This window comes from Syngnathus scovelli, chromosome 3 (genome assembly GCF_024217435.2).
Source record: "Syngnathus scovelli strain Florida chromosome 3, RoL_Ssco_1.2, whole genome shotgun sequence".
Taxonomy (NCBI): domain Eukaryota; kingdom Metazoa; phylum Chordata; class Actinopteri; order Syngnathiformes; family Syngnathidae; genus Syngnathus; species Syngnathus scovelli.
Window position 1 is genome coordinate 9,510,505 of NC_090849.1, and position 19,756 is coordinate 9,530,260.

The window sequence follows — 19,756 nt, forward strand, 5'->3', positions numbered from 1 at the left end:
ACACCCAAGACCCTTGCTAAGGTCAAAAGATGAACGAATCAACAATGTGCTTTGAAACTTCATTCACTTGTCCTGCTTCATTATGAAAATTATGTGATTGATTGATTTTAGCCTTTTAGCCACAGGCTATGTTGATGACGAGATATTCCTTTGAGTCAATCAATGTTTTATTTTGAATGTCATCATCCTGATGCGATGACGTCATTATCTTGTACATTTAGGGTGTTTTCACACTTGGTCCCTTTCAGCCCTCTAAACGAACTCAGATCGATGAGTCAGCATTTTATGTGCATATGTGAACATGCCAACCGTACTCAAACCCCTTTAAAACGAACCGTGCTGAGACCACCTCAGAAGGTGGTCTCAGTACGGTTCGCTAAAAAGTCAACGGTACGGTTCACCTAATCTGTGCATTGTGAACACAATGCGCACTGGGTTCACTTCGCCTTTTTGCACTGTATTGTAACCTCCTTGGCTTGCCGTAGATTGGTTACGTGACTGCAGGCGCAAAACCAGAAAGAGAACTCGGTCCTCTTTGAAATACACTCACAATGTGAACACAAAAAGAACTGAGTTTGTTTCCTCTTGGTCCACTTTTTGGTCCACTTAGGCCTGACTTTGGTTCTTTTAAAAGGGTCCAGGTGTGAAAACACCCATAAAGAAAGCTTTCAGCCAAAATGGCTGGGTGAGTAGACCACTGAGGGGTGGTAGAGTTCGATATTTAGGGTGTTACGCCTCATATTATATATAGTATAAACTACAAAACAAACTGACAAATAATTTGTTTTTAAATTAGACTAGTGAAAACTTTACAAATATTTTAAAAAGATGATTTTTAAAGTTGGCGGCTCGGTGGCGCACTGGGTAGCACGTCCACCTCACAGTTAGGAGGGTGCGGGTTTGATTCCACCTCCAGCCCTCCCTGTGTGGAGTTTGCATGTTCTCCCCGGGCCCGCGTGGGTTTTCTCCGGGCACTCCGGTTTCCTCCCACATTCCAAAAACATGCTTGGTAGGCCGATTGAAGACTCCAAATTGTCCCTAGGTGTGAGTGTGAGTGCGATTGGTTGTCTGTCTCTGTGTGCCCTGCGATTGGCTGGCAACCAGTTCAGGGTGTCCCCCGCCTACTGCCCGATGACGGCTGGGATAGGCTCCAGCACGCCCGCGACCCCAGTGGGGACTAAGCGGTTCAGAAAATGGATGGATTTTTAAAGTGAAGACAATTTGCAATTTCAATAATGAATTAGATACACAATTTGTCTTTGCGGGCCACAGAATATGATGTGGCGGGCCGTATCTGGCCCCCGGGCCTTGAGTTTGACACCTGTGCCATACACCATATTTTAACACTTTTCACTGGTGCTATCTTCAACATCCCCCCTCCCCCTTCAATCCAATTTATCTCTTCTCTTACCCTGATTCGAGAAGCAGGTTTTACACCCAGAACAGGTATGGTGCCAATATAAACTTGTAAACTAACAACCTCGATGTTTATCTATAAAATGAACATATGCAAGACCCCACCCTATCTTTTTTCTCTTCTCATCATACATACCACAAGATATTGCATGCCACAGAGCATCCTGGGAATGAAAGTGTTCCATTCAAGTAGTTTAATCAACATCTTTGTTCCAAAAGTCCACACTACCTCTGTTCGATCTTTTCAAGTTTCTGACCTAAGCAACCGTAACATTTTGCAACAAATAACAAACCTCCCCTCATTCACCTCATTATTACAAATTAAAGATGGTGAAATATACCGCACGATTGCTGCGCTTCAAGTATTTAGAGACAGCTATATTTAGGACATACAAACAATGTACAAAGACGGTCATGAAACAATACACAGTGGGAGTGCTCAACAGTGCTGCTATACTAATAAGTAACTAAATTGTGCACATGATGCAATCACAGAGCTACAGCAACAAATACCATAATAAAGGCCCCATGGTGATGTGCAAAATAGCCAAGTGTCAATATAAAATTATGAGACATGAATAGTGCTGGCCTGAGGTAGGGAAACTGGAAAAGGTTGTGTGATGGATTGCATGAGTCAAAGTGCATTCTTTTCCCCATATCGAATGTTTTTTAAAGTGCTACTTGTGAGTTCAAATAATCACCGCAGAATATTACATAACTGCTGCTGAATATGTTTCATGAAATTAATGGGTAGCAGAACAATTGTGGCAAGCTCTTTCAGGCCTGCACATAAAAAGACGTGGGGGGCCTAATCTTCACACCTGTGGAAAAGACTTTCAGAAAGGAGGGAGCAATGAATTCTAGGCCAGAAACCTTTTTGATCTTCAGTCTTTTGAGAAAGATGAGCAGTGAAACACAATCTGTTCTTCAATGATTAGAGCAGGTTAGGTAGCAGGAGGGGAAGTCAGGGGTGTGATAGCAGCTTTTGATGAGGATGGTTATGTGGCAAGTGAATACGTTCTTCTCAAAATTACAGTCCAAAATATCCAGATTGTGGCATGGTGGTCAACTGGTTAACACATCTGCCTCACAATTCGGTGATCGTGGGTTTTTATTCAGACTGCCGTGTGGGTTTTGCATGTTCTCACTACTTATACGGGTACATCGGTTTCATTTCACATTGCAAAAACATGAAACGATCATGATTATTTCAATCAGACGTGTTGGAATAGGGAGATATCCAAACAGCCAGGATATGGTTGTTAAGGATCCTTAGTTCCCTACCACTGCTCTTAAGTTGTGCAGTCCAAAAGGTCCACAAATGTAGCTTTGCTTTATTGGTCGATTTTTTTTATTTCCTCAGTGATTAGATCCATAGGCTTTTCAGATTTAAATTTGTGCCTCTAAAGCTTATTGTCGTTACTAGGTCGATTACACAGTGATCAGGCGAATCCAAAGTTGCACAGGGAATAGAGCATCTAGCATTTAGGGTAATGTCGCAGTGATCCACAATGTTGTTCTCTTTCGTAGGACAGACATTATGCTGCTTATGTTTTGGAAATACCCATTTTAGCTCCAATCCAGTTAAGCAGAATGTGTTTGTAGCAAGTCATTTGCATTAGCCTGAGGTGGAATAAAAACATCGACAAAGCTCCTGCAGTGAGTGGATTAGCCATTGGAAAACCTTCACCAGAATGTCTGTCCCCCCGCTCTCATTGACAATGCTTCGCTTGTCTATTTATCTGTAGCAGGAAACATACGTAAAGTGCAGCTGCTCCCTCAGTCATTATGTCGCAAAAAAATGATAGGGCGGATTTGTAAAAGTTGGCAAAAAAAGGCCCAGAGCAGACATCCTGAAGGCACGTCCTCCCATGTGTGAGTGACTGGTGCAAGGTCACCAAAGCCAAAGAAAAATGATGAAAAAAAAAGAAAAAATAGTCCTTCTGGGTGTACTATCTGCATTGCTGTTTTGGAACCCACACCGGATGTTGTAGATGAAGTAAATCTCTAAATTGATCCTAGCATATTTAAAAATTATGTTTGAGTGAATTTTTAACTTAAATTCCATTCATTTAAAAGGTATGTGTTTTTTTTTTTTTTTTATTGTCCTGTCAATCAAAACATCCATAATACAAACAATATCTGGAATTTAATAGGAGATCATGAGTCATCAATTTGCAGACTAAAGAACAAAAAAATAAGAATTAAATAAGTAACATTGCTTACTTGGAATGCATTGAGAGCACTGAAGATATAGGCAATTACAACAGACAGGTGGACCAGTAAACCACATAGCCAGGTTAGGCCCAGTACAGGCAGGAGGATGAGAACAGGTCGCGTAACAGCCCTGCAAACAAGGTAGAACATGCACTAATAATGAACTAAAAGCAGGTCTAATATACTTAAATGATGATAATAAAAATATATAATATACTTAAATCCTTTCTAAATGTCTCAGTGCCAATGGTGATTTCTCTTTGGTTACCATTTATGCAAGTCTCAGGAACCAGGATTCCAAATATTTTTAAATACTGGAAAGTTTTCTTGTAAAATACTTCTTTAAACCCTCTAAATTTTCTTTGAACATTTCTTTTGCAGTCAGTTTTTCAATACTCGTAGAGCTTATACATCCCCTAATCTTTTTAAGGGATGAGGCAAAAACTGTTTCTTTTGTTCAAACCACAATTGTTGTTACACTGCTGCACCTGGGGAAGATTGAGTTTTCAGAAAGTGCTGTATCTGCAAGGACAAAGCCAGAACTCACTTTACTCTCTTTTATGTTCAAAATTCATTTCCATCTCCAGACTGTGCATAACACTTCAGCGCTGGCACAGACTTTTAGCCTGTTTGTGAAGGAATGAAGAGACAAGAATTGTGGGGATGATGTCTTGGTACGTTTCATCTTAGGTTGAAGGACATTTGGCTGAATGAGAGAACAGAATATAATGTCTCCACACCCATTAGACTTAGCAATATGTCCCGCGTTGTATGCAAAAACAACTGGGGTTATTTTCTAGGCTCTGGGTAGGTTGATAAGGTTGATACCACACCAAACTCTTCTCAGCATACCTTTATAGATCTTGATACCCAACACTGTTCCCACAAATAATACATAGTTTCTAGTAGATTTCATAATATCAAAGTATACTTATTTTTGTGACAATGGACTAATTGTGTTATGTCCAGAACACACTGTTTATTTATGTCCACTGTATATTTATATTGCATTCCACTATACAGTAATCCCTCATATATCACGGATAATCGGTTCCAAAAACCACACACGATAAGTGAAATCCGCAAAGTAGGGTCACCCGCTCATCTGTACATTTTGTGTGTCAATAAATGTATATGAAACCATTTAAGTGCATATTTTATTATTAGAACATTTAATTTTTGTTTCAAACATGTAAATAATACATTAATAGTATAAATAACACAGAGAATATTTTGTATAAATATTGAAAATATAAATATTATACGTGTGTGCGTGTAACATGTTAACAAGAAGTACCTGGCAGGCTAACGAGTTAGCGGAAAGTGTACTGTAACATGTATGTGTACGAACGTGAAACAGGAAGTGGTATCGTCTGAAAACGGCCTTCAAAATAAAGCACTCTACCTCAAATCAAAGCACGACTGAATAACATAACATGGAGAATTCTTAACACATAGTGTATATACGTTTTTAGAACAGCTTTTATTATTATAATTTTTTATAACTAGGTACAAGTGTACATACTGTAAATATGTTTGTATATTTGTTTTATTATTCTAACAATTTTTCTATAACAAGGTACAACATTGTAAATATGTTTTTAGAACTCTTATTATAAAACATTTTTTTATAAAACGGTACAAGTGTACGCACTGCAATTGTGTGGGCACTCCCTGGCTTCTTCTGGCGTGTGGGCAACTTTCGTGCCATAATTCCCCAAATTAGAAGTTTTATTTTGAATTATAATATTTTTTTAATTTGGAAAAAAAAATCAGCGATTTAGTGAAACCGCAATAAACGAACCGCGATGTAGCGAGGGATTACTGTATTACTAAAGTAACAACAGCAACATAACTGCACTGTGTAAACAGCAACAAATCTGATCTTTGACAAATTTATATAAAATATTTCTATTAAAAATACATTTATTTTGACTTCTTGCTTGCCAGAAATGCATCACATGGAGCTCCCTAAAAGTTATATTTGTGGCAAAGGTGTGACAATATTGTGACAATCCCCAAATAGTACAGTTGCCATGTAAATCGGAATCAATCTGCTGCCTAGCTCCCTTAGCCTGCAGTCTAAAACAACTGTAAAGAACTAACAATCATCAAAAAAATCAAATGTGTATGCTTCCATCGCGTAGTTTGATGTTGGTTTTCTCCGTATCACGTCAAAACAAACAATTACAACTAAAACATGTTTTGTATGTCTAAATCCATATGTGTTTGATTCAAATTAAACATAAAGGTCCTTTCCTCATAACCTACCTGAAATACGGTACATAAGTAACATGCAGTACATTCTGACAATTACTTGACCTTTCTATTCACTGTTTGCCTCATAACCTAGAGTTAAGTCAGTGGTTGTGTTTATGTGGTTGAGCCTAATATAAATAATACATTTAGTGTTAAGCATTGTACACGAAGAGTATCTTGTACTTGGACCAGGTGTTAAACTGATAAGGCCAAACAACTCCCACAGAAGACTCCTGAACCACAGCTCATAATCTCTCCACTGTCTCTATTGAACATAGTTTTTTGGAAAACAAGGAAACCTCATTTTTGTGTGTGTAAGAGTTTGTTCTTCATGGAAAGAAAGACATAAGCCTACACATAGCTTAGACGAAAGTGTGACAAGAAAAAGCATGTCAGGGATGAATAGCATTGCCATTGTCACTTACCAGGTAAGGTCAAAGGTCTGCATTTTTGATGCTGAGCTTGGACTGAGCATCTTTGCACGACGACGAGCGCTGGAAACTGTCACCATGACAACCCGACACAATACAACTGAATTGACCTGAAAATAGAAGCCAGCATCAGCATTGTTTTAAACAAAATGGTCGCATAGCTCAACTTGGTCTGAAGCTCACATTTTGAGACATGAGAAAGCTCTGCTTCACATGAATACTTTCAACACAATCACAGACTGTTTTGTCTTCTGCATTGAGCATTTCTTAATATTAATCTCTAATGGACTCTGAAGCTCACGCTAGAACACTTTGCATTAGGGGTCAAAAGCAAACAATTGTTGAAGTGCTGTTAAGCAATACACAGAACCCTGAAACACATCTCCATGACCACAATCTGGCACCCTGAAATATATTGTTAATGCAGTACATCATAAACCAAGCCTATTGCATACATAACCACACCATTTCATTTTTTTACATCTTTATGCACTGAATAAAAAAATATTTTGCATGAGATCTATCCATCCATCCATTTTCTGTACCGCTTGTCCCCACGGGGGTCGCGAGCATGCTGGTGCCTAACACAGCAGTCATTGGGCAGTAGGCGAGGGACACCCTGTACTCGTTGCCAGCCAATCGCAGGTCACACAAAGACGAGCAACCATCCGCACTGGCACTCACACCTAGGGGCAATTCTGGAGTGCTCAATCAGCCTACCATGCATGTTTTTGGGATGTGGGAGGAAACCGTCGTGCTCAGAGAAAACCCATGCAGGCACGGGGAGAACATGCAAACGCCACACAGGGAGGGCCAGAGGTGGAATCGAACTCGCACCTTCCTAACTGTGTGGCAGATGTGCTAACCAGTGCAGCCTTGCATGAGATTTATTTTTTGAAATTTTATTCACACATGCACACACAAATACTCATACATCAGGATTAAATGGAGCCACATACCGCCAAAACAAATATCACAGGTCCCACAAAAGACCAGATTGTTCCAGTCTTCAGGTTGAGCCAGCAGTGACCATCCGCCTTGTAGTCATTCACTGTAGCCGCCAGTGTTACAACAACTATCAGAACAGGAAGTCCTACAAAATAATTCAATAAAAGCATATTATGAATAGGTGTGAGGCTAGAATAAATTATGCAACATGTTTAAACATATTTACAGAACAGTGACTGCTTCGGCATCTCACGATTGGACTATTTAGTCTGTTCTTCCTCGCCAAGCCTATTTTGTCTAACACTTGGCACATCTGCATTCAGAGCTACAGGAAACATCTCAATATTGTTGTGCTTATTCACATTCTGTTCTCAGCTTCTTATGTGATACAACACATAGTGACAAAATTAAGTAGATGAACGTGGACAGCTGCAGGATGTTTTACAAATTCTACAGATTGGTTAAGGTTAAAACACAACAATTGCATCTTCTTAATTTCAACAAAGCAAGAGGACTTTTTACAAATTCATGTTAAAATAATGTGCTTGTGTGTGTGTGTGTGTGTGTGTGTGTGTGTGTGTGCGTGTGTGTGCGTGTGTGTGTGTGTGTGCGTGTGTGTGTGCGTGTGTGTGTGTGTGTGTGTGTGTGTAGGTGTGTGTAACTGATACCATTTTTTATTTTAAGGCTCTGACCAATAGTGATGTACGAGTCTGGTAAATCAGACTATTCAGTCTTTAGCCACATTCTCTAAATGTGAAAAGAGGAGCGGCACTTTTCTGACTCCATCCTGAATGATCAAGGTTCCTACATTCTCTTGTTTGTCGAGCTTCAACATACTGCGAAAGTAATTTTGTTCCACAACTTCTACTTCCAGCTGAGTCCACAGTCAAGCATAGACAGGCTTGACCTTATGTCAGCAACCAAACTTCTGTTGTTTGTCATTTTTATATGGATTGACTGTAAACATAGCAATTTAAAAAATATTTGTTAACTGCGTTGATGGAAAGTGTAGTAAGAACTTAATTAAGTATGACTGTATGCGCTTACCCCAGCCAATGATATAGTACAATTTCATTCTGCGGTCTTCACTGATGTTGACGGACACGACTTTGCTCCACAATAGCAAACCTTCAACCAGCATCCAGGAAAAAGAGGCCATGAAGAAGAGATGGAGCAATGCAGTTACCACAAAACAGGCACCCTGCAGGAATCAAAGTGGAGTATTGTCAACAGTTAAGTAGTCTTTATGTGCCTTTTTGGCTGTTACGTGTTTGTTTAACACAGTGGTTCTTAACCTTGTTGGAGGTACTGAACCCCACCAGTTTCATATGCGCATTCACCGAACCCCTCGTTAGTGAATTTTTTTTTTTTTGTTAAATTCTAGACATATTTTTTTTTTTACTGGTGCACAAAATGAGCCATGCATGAACATAACCTTGTTCAAAGAACAAAACCAACACAATGCATGAACTCACAACAAATTACATGCTGGTAAATCAGAATTTACACAATAAATCAGGTTTGTTCGGAACTCCTCAGTGGAGGCTCTGTCGAACCCCTGAGACCGACTCACCAAACCCCCAGGGTTCGATCGAACCCAGGTTAAGAACCACTGCACTAGATTCTAGAGCAGTGGTTCTTAACCTTGTTGAAGGTACCGAACCCCATCAGTTTCATATGTGCATTCACCGAACCCCTCTTTAGTGGAAAAAAAAAAAAATAGGATTCCAGACATAGATGTTTTTTACTGGTGCACAAAATGAGCCGTGCATGAACTTCACCTTGTTCAAAGAATAAAACCAACACAATGCATGAACTCAAAACAAATGACATACCAGCAAATCAGTGTGACTTCTGCTGTTGCCTTTGCAAGACCAGTTCAGATATGCGTTATCGCGAATTTACACGACATTCAGGTGTGTTCGGCCCTCTGCAGTGGAGGCTCTGCCGAACCCCTGAAACCAACTCACCGAACCCCTAGGGTTCGATCGAACCCAGGTTAAGAACCACTGGTTTAACAGCATTGCAATCACCATCGCTGTTGTGTGCCACAAGCAACAGTTTTTCATACAAATTTATAAGCCTTGTGTTTGGCATTTGAAACCCTTTGATATATTTGTGAGATTAAGGGCTATGTAAATAAACTTGACTTGACTACAGTCGAAGCTTAATTTATCAGACTCTGACTTTATCTGACAGAAACAAGTTTTCAGTCTACTCAAAAGGCTTTAAGTATATATGTAGGCACCTTGCAGTGGTCGCTGCTTGGGCCCTAAAAAGTAAATTGTTGTAAACTATACAGATTGATTCAATAAATAATCATAATATTTGGTGACAAAAGTCTATTTTATTACATTTCTTATGTTTTTGTCATTTTGTTAGATATTGATTCTGGACAGCTCCAGATTATTTACGTGGTCTTTTTGCATGTCGTTACAGTATATTGTGTTTTTATATCATATTGACAGCTTCAATGTTTGCAATCTGATGGTGGTGGAAATAGGAGGGGGATTGAATCCCCCACCAAAGGCCCAGTTACCGAATACACAGCCCGCCACTTGTAAATTAACAGTATAGTCACATTCTGAATGCATTTGATTAAAACAATGCAAGTTCATTTGAGTTCCGATTAAAGACTTACATTGGTCATATCTGCACCTCACTCTGCAAGCATTGTCAATTGACCCACACTGTAACACTTAGGCTAAAAGGCGAGACCGTAGCTGAAGTGTGCACAAGCACAACTTAACTGTCAGAAATCTTCATAGTGATCGAACCACACATCTTCAACCGCACAAAGGGCTGCAAATCTTTGTCAATCAATGCTCCCACTGTTTTTTCATGTCTAACTGAGGTGGTACTGTGTGTTAAAAGCATTCTGTAACCTTCTTTCCCATAAAATATGAGATTCAAAGATGGTTCATTTTAAAGTGATTTGATTTGATCAAATAGAATTTTAGTGTGTTGTGGTTCACTTCTATAGTGGAGCGATACAATGAGTTTCTTGTTGTCATTTTACAAAACGACTGAACATATCAGTAATGTAAAATCTTTTTCAAACAGATATGTGGGTGCCATATTTCATATTTAATGTAGTATTGTAATTGAGTAATAGTCACAAATAAAGAATAAAAAATGACCATTGCTTTTATAGGCACTCACTTTTTTTTTAACACTTTTGCCTCGTCACAAGCGCTTGCTCCTGTTTCCATGGTAACACAAGCCATACTTGACATTCGCCACGCAACAGAGGGGATGCTGAGCAATGGCTTACTGTCTGAAGACAGGACTGCCTCCTCAAAACAGGTACATTTCAGATGGGCTTAAAATGTGGACATAAAGCAGCTGATTCTTAAAAACTATATTTAATATTTTAATAAATTTTTCACAGACATGGTAGTGTTGTAAATTGTGAACCAATTGCAAAATATGTCATTTAAATTACCTTTTAAAAACAGTAGTATTATTAGCATGTCTCCTATCAGAATTGGAGTATTTTGTCATTTTCTCAGACCCTCACATAATTACTAGAAATGTGTTGATCACGTGATTGTTTTGGCTACTTTTAGTTCTAGGTTCAAACTCTTGTGTTTGTAAATTTAATTCTCTATTCACTCCAGTCATTTGTTTTATCTTGAGTTCTACCCAATCATGTCATCTGTGTGACCAGACAGACTACTTAGTTCACCCATTTAAACTGATTTGGATGACATTCTGATTTCCATCTTTTTATACTTTGTGCATGGTGAATTCTTTTTTTTTAAAACAAAAACAAAGTATTCTTCAATTGTTGTCAACCTCGCACAACTTGCACTGCATTTTGTGACAAAATCATGATGCATTCTCACCTCATTGGCAGACGCCCAGTCACTGCACATTAACAGCAACTCAGCAATGCTGAGAGCAACAATCAGGTTCTTATGGACAGTGGTGCGATCTGATTTCGGAACCCTATATAAAGGCAAACACAAATATGATGCAGGAAAATAAATATCATTTTGAGACTGTAAGTACAATATTACATTGTTGTCAAAGATCTAATTGAATGATCTAAGATTCATTGGGATTGTTGAGTATTTAAAAAGGAAATTCTCAGAAGCTCTTCAACAAACCTGCCCCATTTTTTTTTCAGATGTGAATCCGGTAGGGTTTTTTGAAATGCTTTTCAACCTCTGGTCTTTAAAAGGTGTGCTCTGTGATATTTGTGACTCACCCCACAGCAATGAAGAGGATGAAGGTGAAGAGGAGGCCACACAGAGACACTCCACAGCCAATGAATGTCAGTACCTGCAAAGCTTTTTTGTTTTCTGGGCTTGGCTAAAACGCACACACGCACACACACACGCACACGCACACACGCATCCCCCACATATAGTGCGTAAATCTATGAGCTGAAAATAGAAGCCAACACGAATGAAAAAAAAATCCAGAATAAACACAGTGAAGGTTACCTGGGCTTCATAGACCTGTAGTAGCAATGCAAAATTGGTGGTGTGATTGCAGTAGCACACAGTGTAGCCATACTGTTTGGAAACGACCTCACATCCTTTGGTATTCCACCACCCACCAGCCTCTGGACTAAATAGAGACAGATATGAATTTATCCAAACACATACAGGAATGGGAAGAATGGAAATTTTCCAATATCTTAAATAGTTAGGGTCATTGTCATTGTTCTGATCTTACAGTGAGATAGCTTTGGTATTGGAAATCTATCCAAAATTCCAAATGACTTTGTTCCAAAGTGTACTTACGTGAGATTAAAATCCCAGAAAGCACACACTGGATCATATACAGCACCAGCAGAATTCTATTAGATACATAGACCAAATATAAGAAATGTTATCATTTAAAAAAGAATTGTGAACACTGTACTCCAATGTCCTCACTTGCACTTTGTGACGGAGTTGAAAGTGGACTGCTGTGCTGACGTGCTGGTTGTCTCCCAGGACTGTGGTGGATATAACAGAGGAGCCCATGATCGTACCCAAATACCTAAAGCGCAAACATTTATTTCATGACTCGTAATACTGTGACAATGCTTACACCTACAAATACATTAAATTATTGCCAAGTAAAAAAGCTAATGTAATATACGAATGAAGTATAAAATATGCAATTCCTGTTTTCAAGGTATTGCTCATGTGGGGATAAAAATCTGTTTAAGTGTATCAGGAAACTAAAAGTACAATGCAATGATTATGGCCCACAATAGGATGAAGAAAAAAAAAGAAATAAATTAACTACTATATGTATTCTTGTAGGATACCTTTGGCTGCCATCAGTGACAGTCGGAACCATGCTGATGTTTCCTTCAGGGTTGAAAAGAGGCCGCAGAGAACCATACCAAGTGTTGACCAGGGTGAGTTTATGGAATCCTGTCCATTAAGCACAGTAACAGAATAAAAAGACATCCCTGGATTTCACCACAACAATAAATGAAACAATCCAATAAAGTATTACTTTAGCATTATTTATTATTTAGACAAATATTTGTTGCAAAACCCATCTGCATTTTATTGCACAATCTTAGATGGAGAAAACATGAATGCAGCCTACACATTCTCACATATGTTCATAGTGGATGCATTCACCTGTACAGCGGAATGTGTCTCAGTTGCAAACAAAATGATGTGACTGCATAGTAAATCAGTTGACTTGAGTGAATGTAAAGCGAAAGAAAACGATTGGCTCTTGGAGGGTTCAGTCTACCTTTGTTAAGGAGATCCTGGACTTTTTGATGTGGAACTGTAATACAGTCGGAGTTGGAATGTTTCTCATTGTCAGGGCCACAGAAACTTGTTCCTTTGGATGACTCATGAAGCTGCTGCTGCTGCACTGCTAATTCTGTAAATATCAGGAGAGGTTGAAAGCAGATCTCTCCGGTGGGACATGTGCTGAAGTAGATTTTTCGGATATCTGTACTGCAGTTTTATTTTTATAAGACTTTTTACTTGAATATATGAACAATGAACTGAGGCGGCTGTGGCTCAGGCAGTAGAGAGTGTCGTTCAGAAGCGATTCGAGCCTAGCTCTGTCCAATTCACATGTTGTAGTATGCTTGAGCAAAACACTTCACACACCTTGCCTCCACGGAGTCATTGGAAATGAGAAAGTGTTCTCAATTGACTTAGTTAATACATTGAAAGACAAAAAAACAAATATCTTCTTTTTTTGTTAAAACAGGTGTGTTGCGGTTTTCAATCTCTGCAAAGGCTGACGCAATGTAAAAATTATGTGAAGCGAGAGACGTAAAATCGGTTGACCTCTTGACAGATTGAACTCTTGAGATATTGAGGTGGACAGCACTGACATGTACCATTACTAATTCAAGAGTTTCAAGATTCAAGAGTTTTTTATTCGCCATGTTTGAGCGTGCCAAACAAGGAATTTGACTTCGGTAAATCACAGCCTCTGTTCAACATTTAGGTGACTAACAACAACACTCAGGACATGTGAAGAACGAAAGATATTCTCAAACACCCCCTGATCTTAAACTCCCAAGAGGGCAAGGAAAAACTCAAAACTCCAGCTAGGGGAAATGAGAAACCTTGAGAAGAGACCACAGATGGGAGGGTCCCTCTTCTAGGATGACCAGGCTGCAATGGATGCAGAGAGGACACATAGTACAAACAGTGTAGACAAAAAAGGTGTGGCAAGCGGGATGTTATTGCACAGTAATGACTCTGAGACTCTAAGAGTGGTGTGAGTTCATCAGAGCGACAGCCTGGGGGAAGAAGCTGTCTCTGTGTCTGCTGGTTTTAGTGTACAGAGCTCTATAACGGCGTCCGGAGGGGAGTAGTTCAAACAGGCTGCAACCTGGGTGCGAAGGGTCTGTTGAGATGTTACTTGCACGTTTCCTGGTCCTGGACAGGTACAAGTCTTGGATAGATGGGAGGTTGGTTCCAATTATCTTTTCTGCAGTCCTTATTGTCCGTTGCAGTCTGTGCTTGTCTTGTTTGGAGGCCGATCCAAACCAGACAGTGATGGAGGTGCAGAGGACAGACTGGATGATGGCAGTGTAGAAGGTCTTCAGCAGCTCCCGTGGCAGGTTGAACTTCTTGAGCTGTCTCAGGAAGTACAGCCTCTGCTGGGCCTTCTTCCGGACAGAGTCTATGTGGCCGGTCCATTTCAGGTCCCGAGAGATTGTGGTTCCCAGGAACTTGAAGGTGTCTGTGGAGAGAATAGTATTACTGCGGATAGTGAGGGGTGAAAGTGGTGAAGGGCCTCGCCTGAAGTCCACTGTCATCTCCACGGTCTTGAGCGGGTTCAGGTCCAGGTGGTTTTGGCTGCACCAGTGGACCAGCCGCTCCACCTCCTGTCTGTACGCAGTCTCATCACCGTTCTGGATCAGTCCGATGAGAGTGGTGTCGTCTGCATACTTCAGGAGCTTCACGGAAGAGTCACTTGCGGAGAAATCGTTGGTGTAGAGGGAGAAGAGCAGTGGGGAGAGGACGCATCCCTGAGGGGCTCCAGTGTTGGTGGTCAGGGTGTCAGATGTGATGCTCCCCAGCCTCACACGCTGTCTCCTGTTGGTCAGGAAGCTGGTGATCCACTGACAGGTGGAGGCAGGCACCGCAAGCTGGATGAGCTTCTGTTGGAGGATGTCAGGAGCGATGGTGTTGAACGCCGAGCTGAAGTCCACAAACAGGATCCTGGCGTACTTTCCTGGGGTGTCCAGGTGTTGCAGGATGTAGTGCAGTCCCATGTTGACCGCATCATCTACCGACCTGTTTGCCCGGTAGGCAAACTGGAGGGGGTCCAGCAGGGGGCCCGTGACATCCTTCAGGTGGTTCAGTACTAACCTCTCGAAAGATTTCATGACCACAGATGTCAGTGCAACAGGTCTATAGTCATTCATACTATGGCAACTAATCCAGAGAGACAAGATATTTCCCATCCATGGTGTTGCATCTTGTACCATCCTAAAAAACACCGGCTTTGAGTATGAAAAAAATCTGTCTCGTTTTAAGAAATATATTTTAAAAGTATTTGTGCTATAATTTACTCAATCATCATCAGCTAAATTGTCATTTAAACCACATACATTGTGCTGGTCAGCAATATAGGCACTATGTAAAATTGATAGTTTTTTGCAGGCAGAGAAGGTTGTGTCATGTTATCAAAAGGGGCGTTGCATATAACAGTCAGTAAAATATAGTTTACTTTAAAACTTAAGTACATTTTAGATTCTCTACTGTTCTACTCACAGGAGTTTGAGTTGTTTTTTGGGATCAGTACTTTTATTTTCACCTGTCTCTGTACTACTGCTTAAGTACAGAGTACCAGCGCTTTTGCTACACCTGGGAAAGAAAAAAAAAAGAAAAAAAAAAAACGGTTCCTGAAAATTTGTGAGAGGACATCGGTGGGCTTAACTACACCGATTTCTGGCAGGGCTATGGTTGGCCCCACGCACCCCACCACCAGACACTATTTAAGCTGTGTGGCTTGAGTTGGCTTGAGTCCCCTATCGCCATCGTGTGACACTCACTGATGTTGGGGCTGTGAAATGTCAGGTGATCTCTCTCTGCCATCAACCCGGGGCTTAAGCTGGTCACCATCTGGTCAATACTCTTCACCACATCCATGGGACCATTCACCACCTGGAACACATGCAACACTGCCATATTACCAACCACCCTGTCTTCTACATTATACTAAGCTCAACTGCAGAGCTGTATGAAAGCATGCAGTTACACAGAATATTGTGACATCAGACCATTATATCAACTAATAATGGAACATAATATGGAGTTGATATCATCTTAAAACAGCTTCCAGCATCAAATTTGATTATTAAAATGACGGTCAGTTTATGTAGTTTTCAATCAGGGAAATGAAAACTGTTTCCATTTTCTATTTAATCCATTCATGTTGGAGAAACAACACAACTAGTAATGCCTTGAAAAACGGCCACTTTTAATTTGGAATATGGCCATGCCCTCATCCCCTCCATTAATGTCTCGGTGGAAGTCACAGTAGGGACTGATTTATCAATTCAAAATCATTGCATAGAGCTTTTTGGGCTGATGATTAACACCACCAAAATGTATATGCACATTCCTTCTAATCTCCACCTCAGCCTATAAAAAAATCAGCACAATAGTCTTTATTCTGTGGAGGTGATAGTCGGTTTTACTCATAGCAGCTGACGTTAAGTAAATTCGGAATATTGTATAGAACGCGTTTATATTTCCACACGTTGAAGTGTTGGAAGGTGCATATGAATTTTGGTGGTAATTAATCACCTTTTCAGACACTAGGTGACAATTAAACGTGACATACGAAGCCAGGAAACAATACGCATTGCAATGCTCACCTACCTGCCTCCAGTGACATAGGGTCAGAGGAAAAAAAAACTGAAAGCCAGCTCCAAATATGGGAGGTGTCTCATCCCCAAAAAGCCCTTAAATTACCACAGATTCTTTTAGTGGCATGATTTTTAGTGGTGACATCATTTTTACAGACAGCCCTATCATATACGTTCAGCCTCGTGAAGTGTCTCTTTAATTAATATTCAAAGACCATTAATTATTAATTAAGGAGTATTTAACAGTATTTTTAACCTCGTACTCCATCGCAACCGAAAATGTTTTCAGCACTGTTTTCTCCTCTCAGACTCTAAGTACAGTTTGGCTGAATAACACTCACAGAGTCTAATGGATAAGCCTCTAATGCAGGGGTAATCATACATTTTTACATTGTCAGTTTTGAAACCACTCATTCTAAACACAATGATCAGGAGAGCTGAGCCTTGGATACAGCCAGGGGCAGTGTGGCAAGGAGGCGGTTACAGCATGGAAACAGTTTGTCAAAGAGATGCTCATCTATTGAATCTGGGCTGAGATGGCCTTGGAGTGTTGAGAGGCCTGGGGGAAGGGAGGCAAGTGCGAATATGAACACACTTGCCATGGGTTGCCTCCATATGGATCCACGAGCACATAGGTGTCAAACTCAAGGCCGGGGGCCAGATACGGCGCACCAAATGATTTCATGTGACCCGCAAAGACAAATTGTGGATCGACTTCATGTCAATACTAAAATTACAAATTGTCTTCACTTTAAAAAAATGGAAAAATGCTAGAAATATTTATTAGCATTCATAGTTTTTAAAATATTTTAACAGTTTTTACTAGTCTCTGATTTCAAAACTAGTTATTCAGCCTATACAGTATACAATATAAGGCATTGACATAATAACATCATGATATCATAATGGCCCTCCGAGGAAAACTATGACTACGATGCGGTCCGTGACAAAAGTGAGTTTGACACCCCTGTGCATATCACGGTATTATTATTATTATTATTATTATCATTATTAGCAATTCATTCATTTTCAGCACTGCTTATCCTGTTCGGGGGGGGGGGGTGCTGGAACCTATCCCACCTGACATTGCGCAAAAGGCAGACTACACCCTGAACTGCATGCCAAGGGCAATTATTATTATTATTAATATTAATCACAGGCTGAACAGAATATTGGGAAGCATGTGGGCCTTACAGGTTATCGGGGTTTAAATCTTCGATTAAGCATTTTAGTATGGAGTTTGCATGTTCTCCCTGCGTACATTTTTTTTTCCTAGCTTCCTCCCCCCACTTCATGCATGTTTTGGTAAACTGAAAATGTTAAACTGTCCGTGTGAATACGAGCGTGAATAGTTTGTATGTGCCCTGCGAATCTGTGGCTTAGTGCCAACCAGTCTACCGTGCCTCTCGCCCAAAGTTACTGAAACAGACTCCAGGTACTGGCAACATTAAGGAGGACAAGTTGTGTTCAAAATGTGGATAGAAAATAGATAAGAATCATATAACGCTTTTCACTACACTGAAAAATTATGTGGAAAAAAAGCACAGTTGTTTATTTATTCTATCAATCTGTGTGAATGTGAGTTTCTGTGCCGTTTTCTTTTATGTAATCTTAGCTTGTAGGTTTCATGTAGAGAAATCCTAAAAGTGTGAAAATATTTGAGCCAGAACATGTTTTGATCCAGAAATAAGCAGCTTGATAATGCAAATGATGGCGGTGTTCACTTGTCCCTGATAACCACCAGTAAATCCATTTATGAATAAAAACACATTGCCCTCTAGTGATGAGGGGCGGGAATCCGCTCAAGCTTTTGATTGCCTACTAAACCATACAATTACAGTTCCTTGAGTAACTAAAGTGACTGTAATTGTGTGGTTGACATTTTGTTGTACTTCAAAGTCTGGTTATGCTTTGAGAAGATAAATCATAAATACAGTAGCTTATCTCAGCTGGCTTTGGGCAACAGGGTTTTTCATCCTGAACTGAGAATGTGATTGTGAATGATTGTTTGCGTTGTGTAGATCTGCTCTGTATCTGACTGATGATCTGGCTAAGATGAACCCGCCTTCTCAACCCAAAGACACAGAAGCATATCTACAAAAAAAAAATATTCACACTCACAATCACAGCTATGGTCATTTTAGAGTGTTCAATTAAGAAACATGTTTTGTGATTTTGGATTGTCCATATTATGTGTACTGTGTCCTCTCTGCATCCATTGCAGCCTGGTCATCCTGGAAGAGGGATCCTCCCATCTGTGGTTTCTTCTCAACGTTTCTCATTTCCCCTAGTAGGACTTTTGAGTTTTTCCTTGCCCTCCTGGGAGTTTAATATCAGGGGATGTTTGAGAAGAATTGTCGATTTTTGCACATGTCCTGAATGTTGTTAGCTACCTAAATGTTGTACAGAGGCCGAGATGTACCGGAGTCAAATTCCTTGTTTGGCATGCTCAAACTTGGAAAATAAAGATTGATTTGATTTGATTTTTTACTTGATTTGATTTGATGTGGAAGCTGTATATCAGATATGTGCAGATATCAGATTGCAGTCTGGGTTTGGACCAAGTCAAGGTCTAATATGGACGTATGGAATTGAATTACTATGTGCATTGTCAAGCTGCCGTTTTTTTCCTCACATACGCCACTGTCACAGTAGTACATTCAGTATTGTGACCATAATGAGCGGATAAAGCCATTTTGTTTACAAGGAAGAATTTTGCAGAATGGAAGACATGGCTTTGTCAAAAGTTAGGAAAGTTTACTAAGACTATAAGGTTATTAATAAAGGACAGAACCAGTAACAGACTTTTCCATTTTCTAGAAGCAAGTGCCTCACATTTTGACTTAGATAAAAAGCAAAACATTAAAGAAGCACTTCCAAAAGAAACGCAAGCTTTGACTAAATGTGTCCACTGAACTTGCGAGCAAACGGAAATGAGAGCCCAGTACAGGAAAACTATTGAACTGACAGCCACAAAATAGACACTGAATGTTTGCCATTGATACTGTCATTTGGGGACAGCATAAGCAAACATGAGGAGACATTTTTGTCACAGTTCAGGCCGCAGTTGTAAATAAGAACTTGTTCTTAATTGTTTTCCTGGGTAAATAAATATTAGAAAAAAAGATTTGGATCGTAAAAAGGAATCTGCCAATAGAGCTGGGAGATTCCTTAA

General features: G+C 40.0%; 1 protein-coding gene across 2 annotated transcripts in view; it reads right to left on the bottom strand.

The window, feature by feature from the left end:
• adgrd2 (adhesion G protein-coupled receptor D2) overlaps positions 1 to 19,756 on the bottom strand; it is a 53,143-nt gene that overhangs the window by 22,091 nt on the left and 11,296 nt on the right. For both annotated transcript variants that reach the window (XM_049764193.2, XM_049764192.2), the window contains exons 8-19: positions 15,763 to 15,874; positions 12,984 to 13,118; positions 12,541 to 12,649; positions 12,161 to 12,266; positions 12,026 to 12,081; positions 11,723 to 11,849; positions 11,485 to 11,588; positions 11,120 to 11,222; positions 8,319 to 8,472; positions 7,283 to 7,416; positions 6,318 to 6,433; positions 3,643 to 3,763 (exon numbers count right to left, since the gene is read on the bottom strand). In XM_049764193.2, coding sequence (XP_049620150.1) covers positions 3,643 to 3,763; positions 6,318 to 6,433; positions 7,283 to 7,416; positions 8,319 to 8,472; positions 11,120 to 11,222; positions 11,485 to 11,588; positions 11,723 to 11,849; positions 12,026 to 12,081; positions 12,161 to 12,266; positions 12,541 to 12,649; positions 12,984 to 13,118; positions 15,763 to 15,874 — 1,377 coding nt within the window. The remainder of the gene's footprint in view (positions 1 to 3,642; positions 3,764 to 6,317; positions 6,434 to 7,282; positions 7,417 to 8,318; positions 8,473 to 11,119; positions 11,223 to 11,484; positions 11,589 to 11,722; positions 11,850 to 12,025; positions 12,082 to 12,160; positions 12,267 to 12,540; positions 12,650 to 12,983; positions 13,119 to 15,762; positions 15,875 to 19,756) is intronic.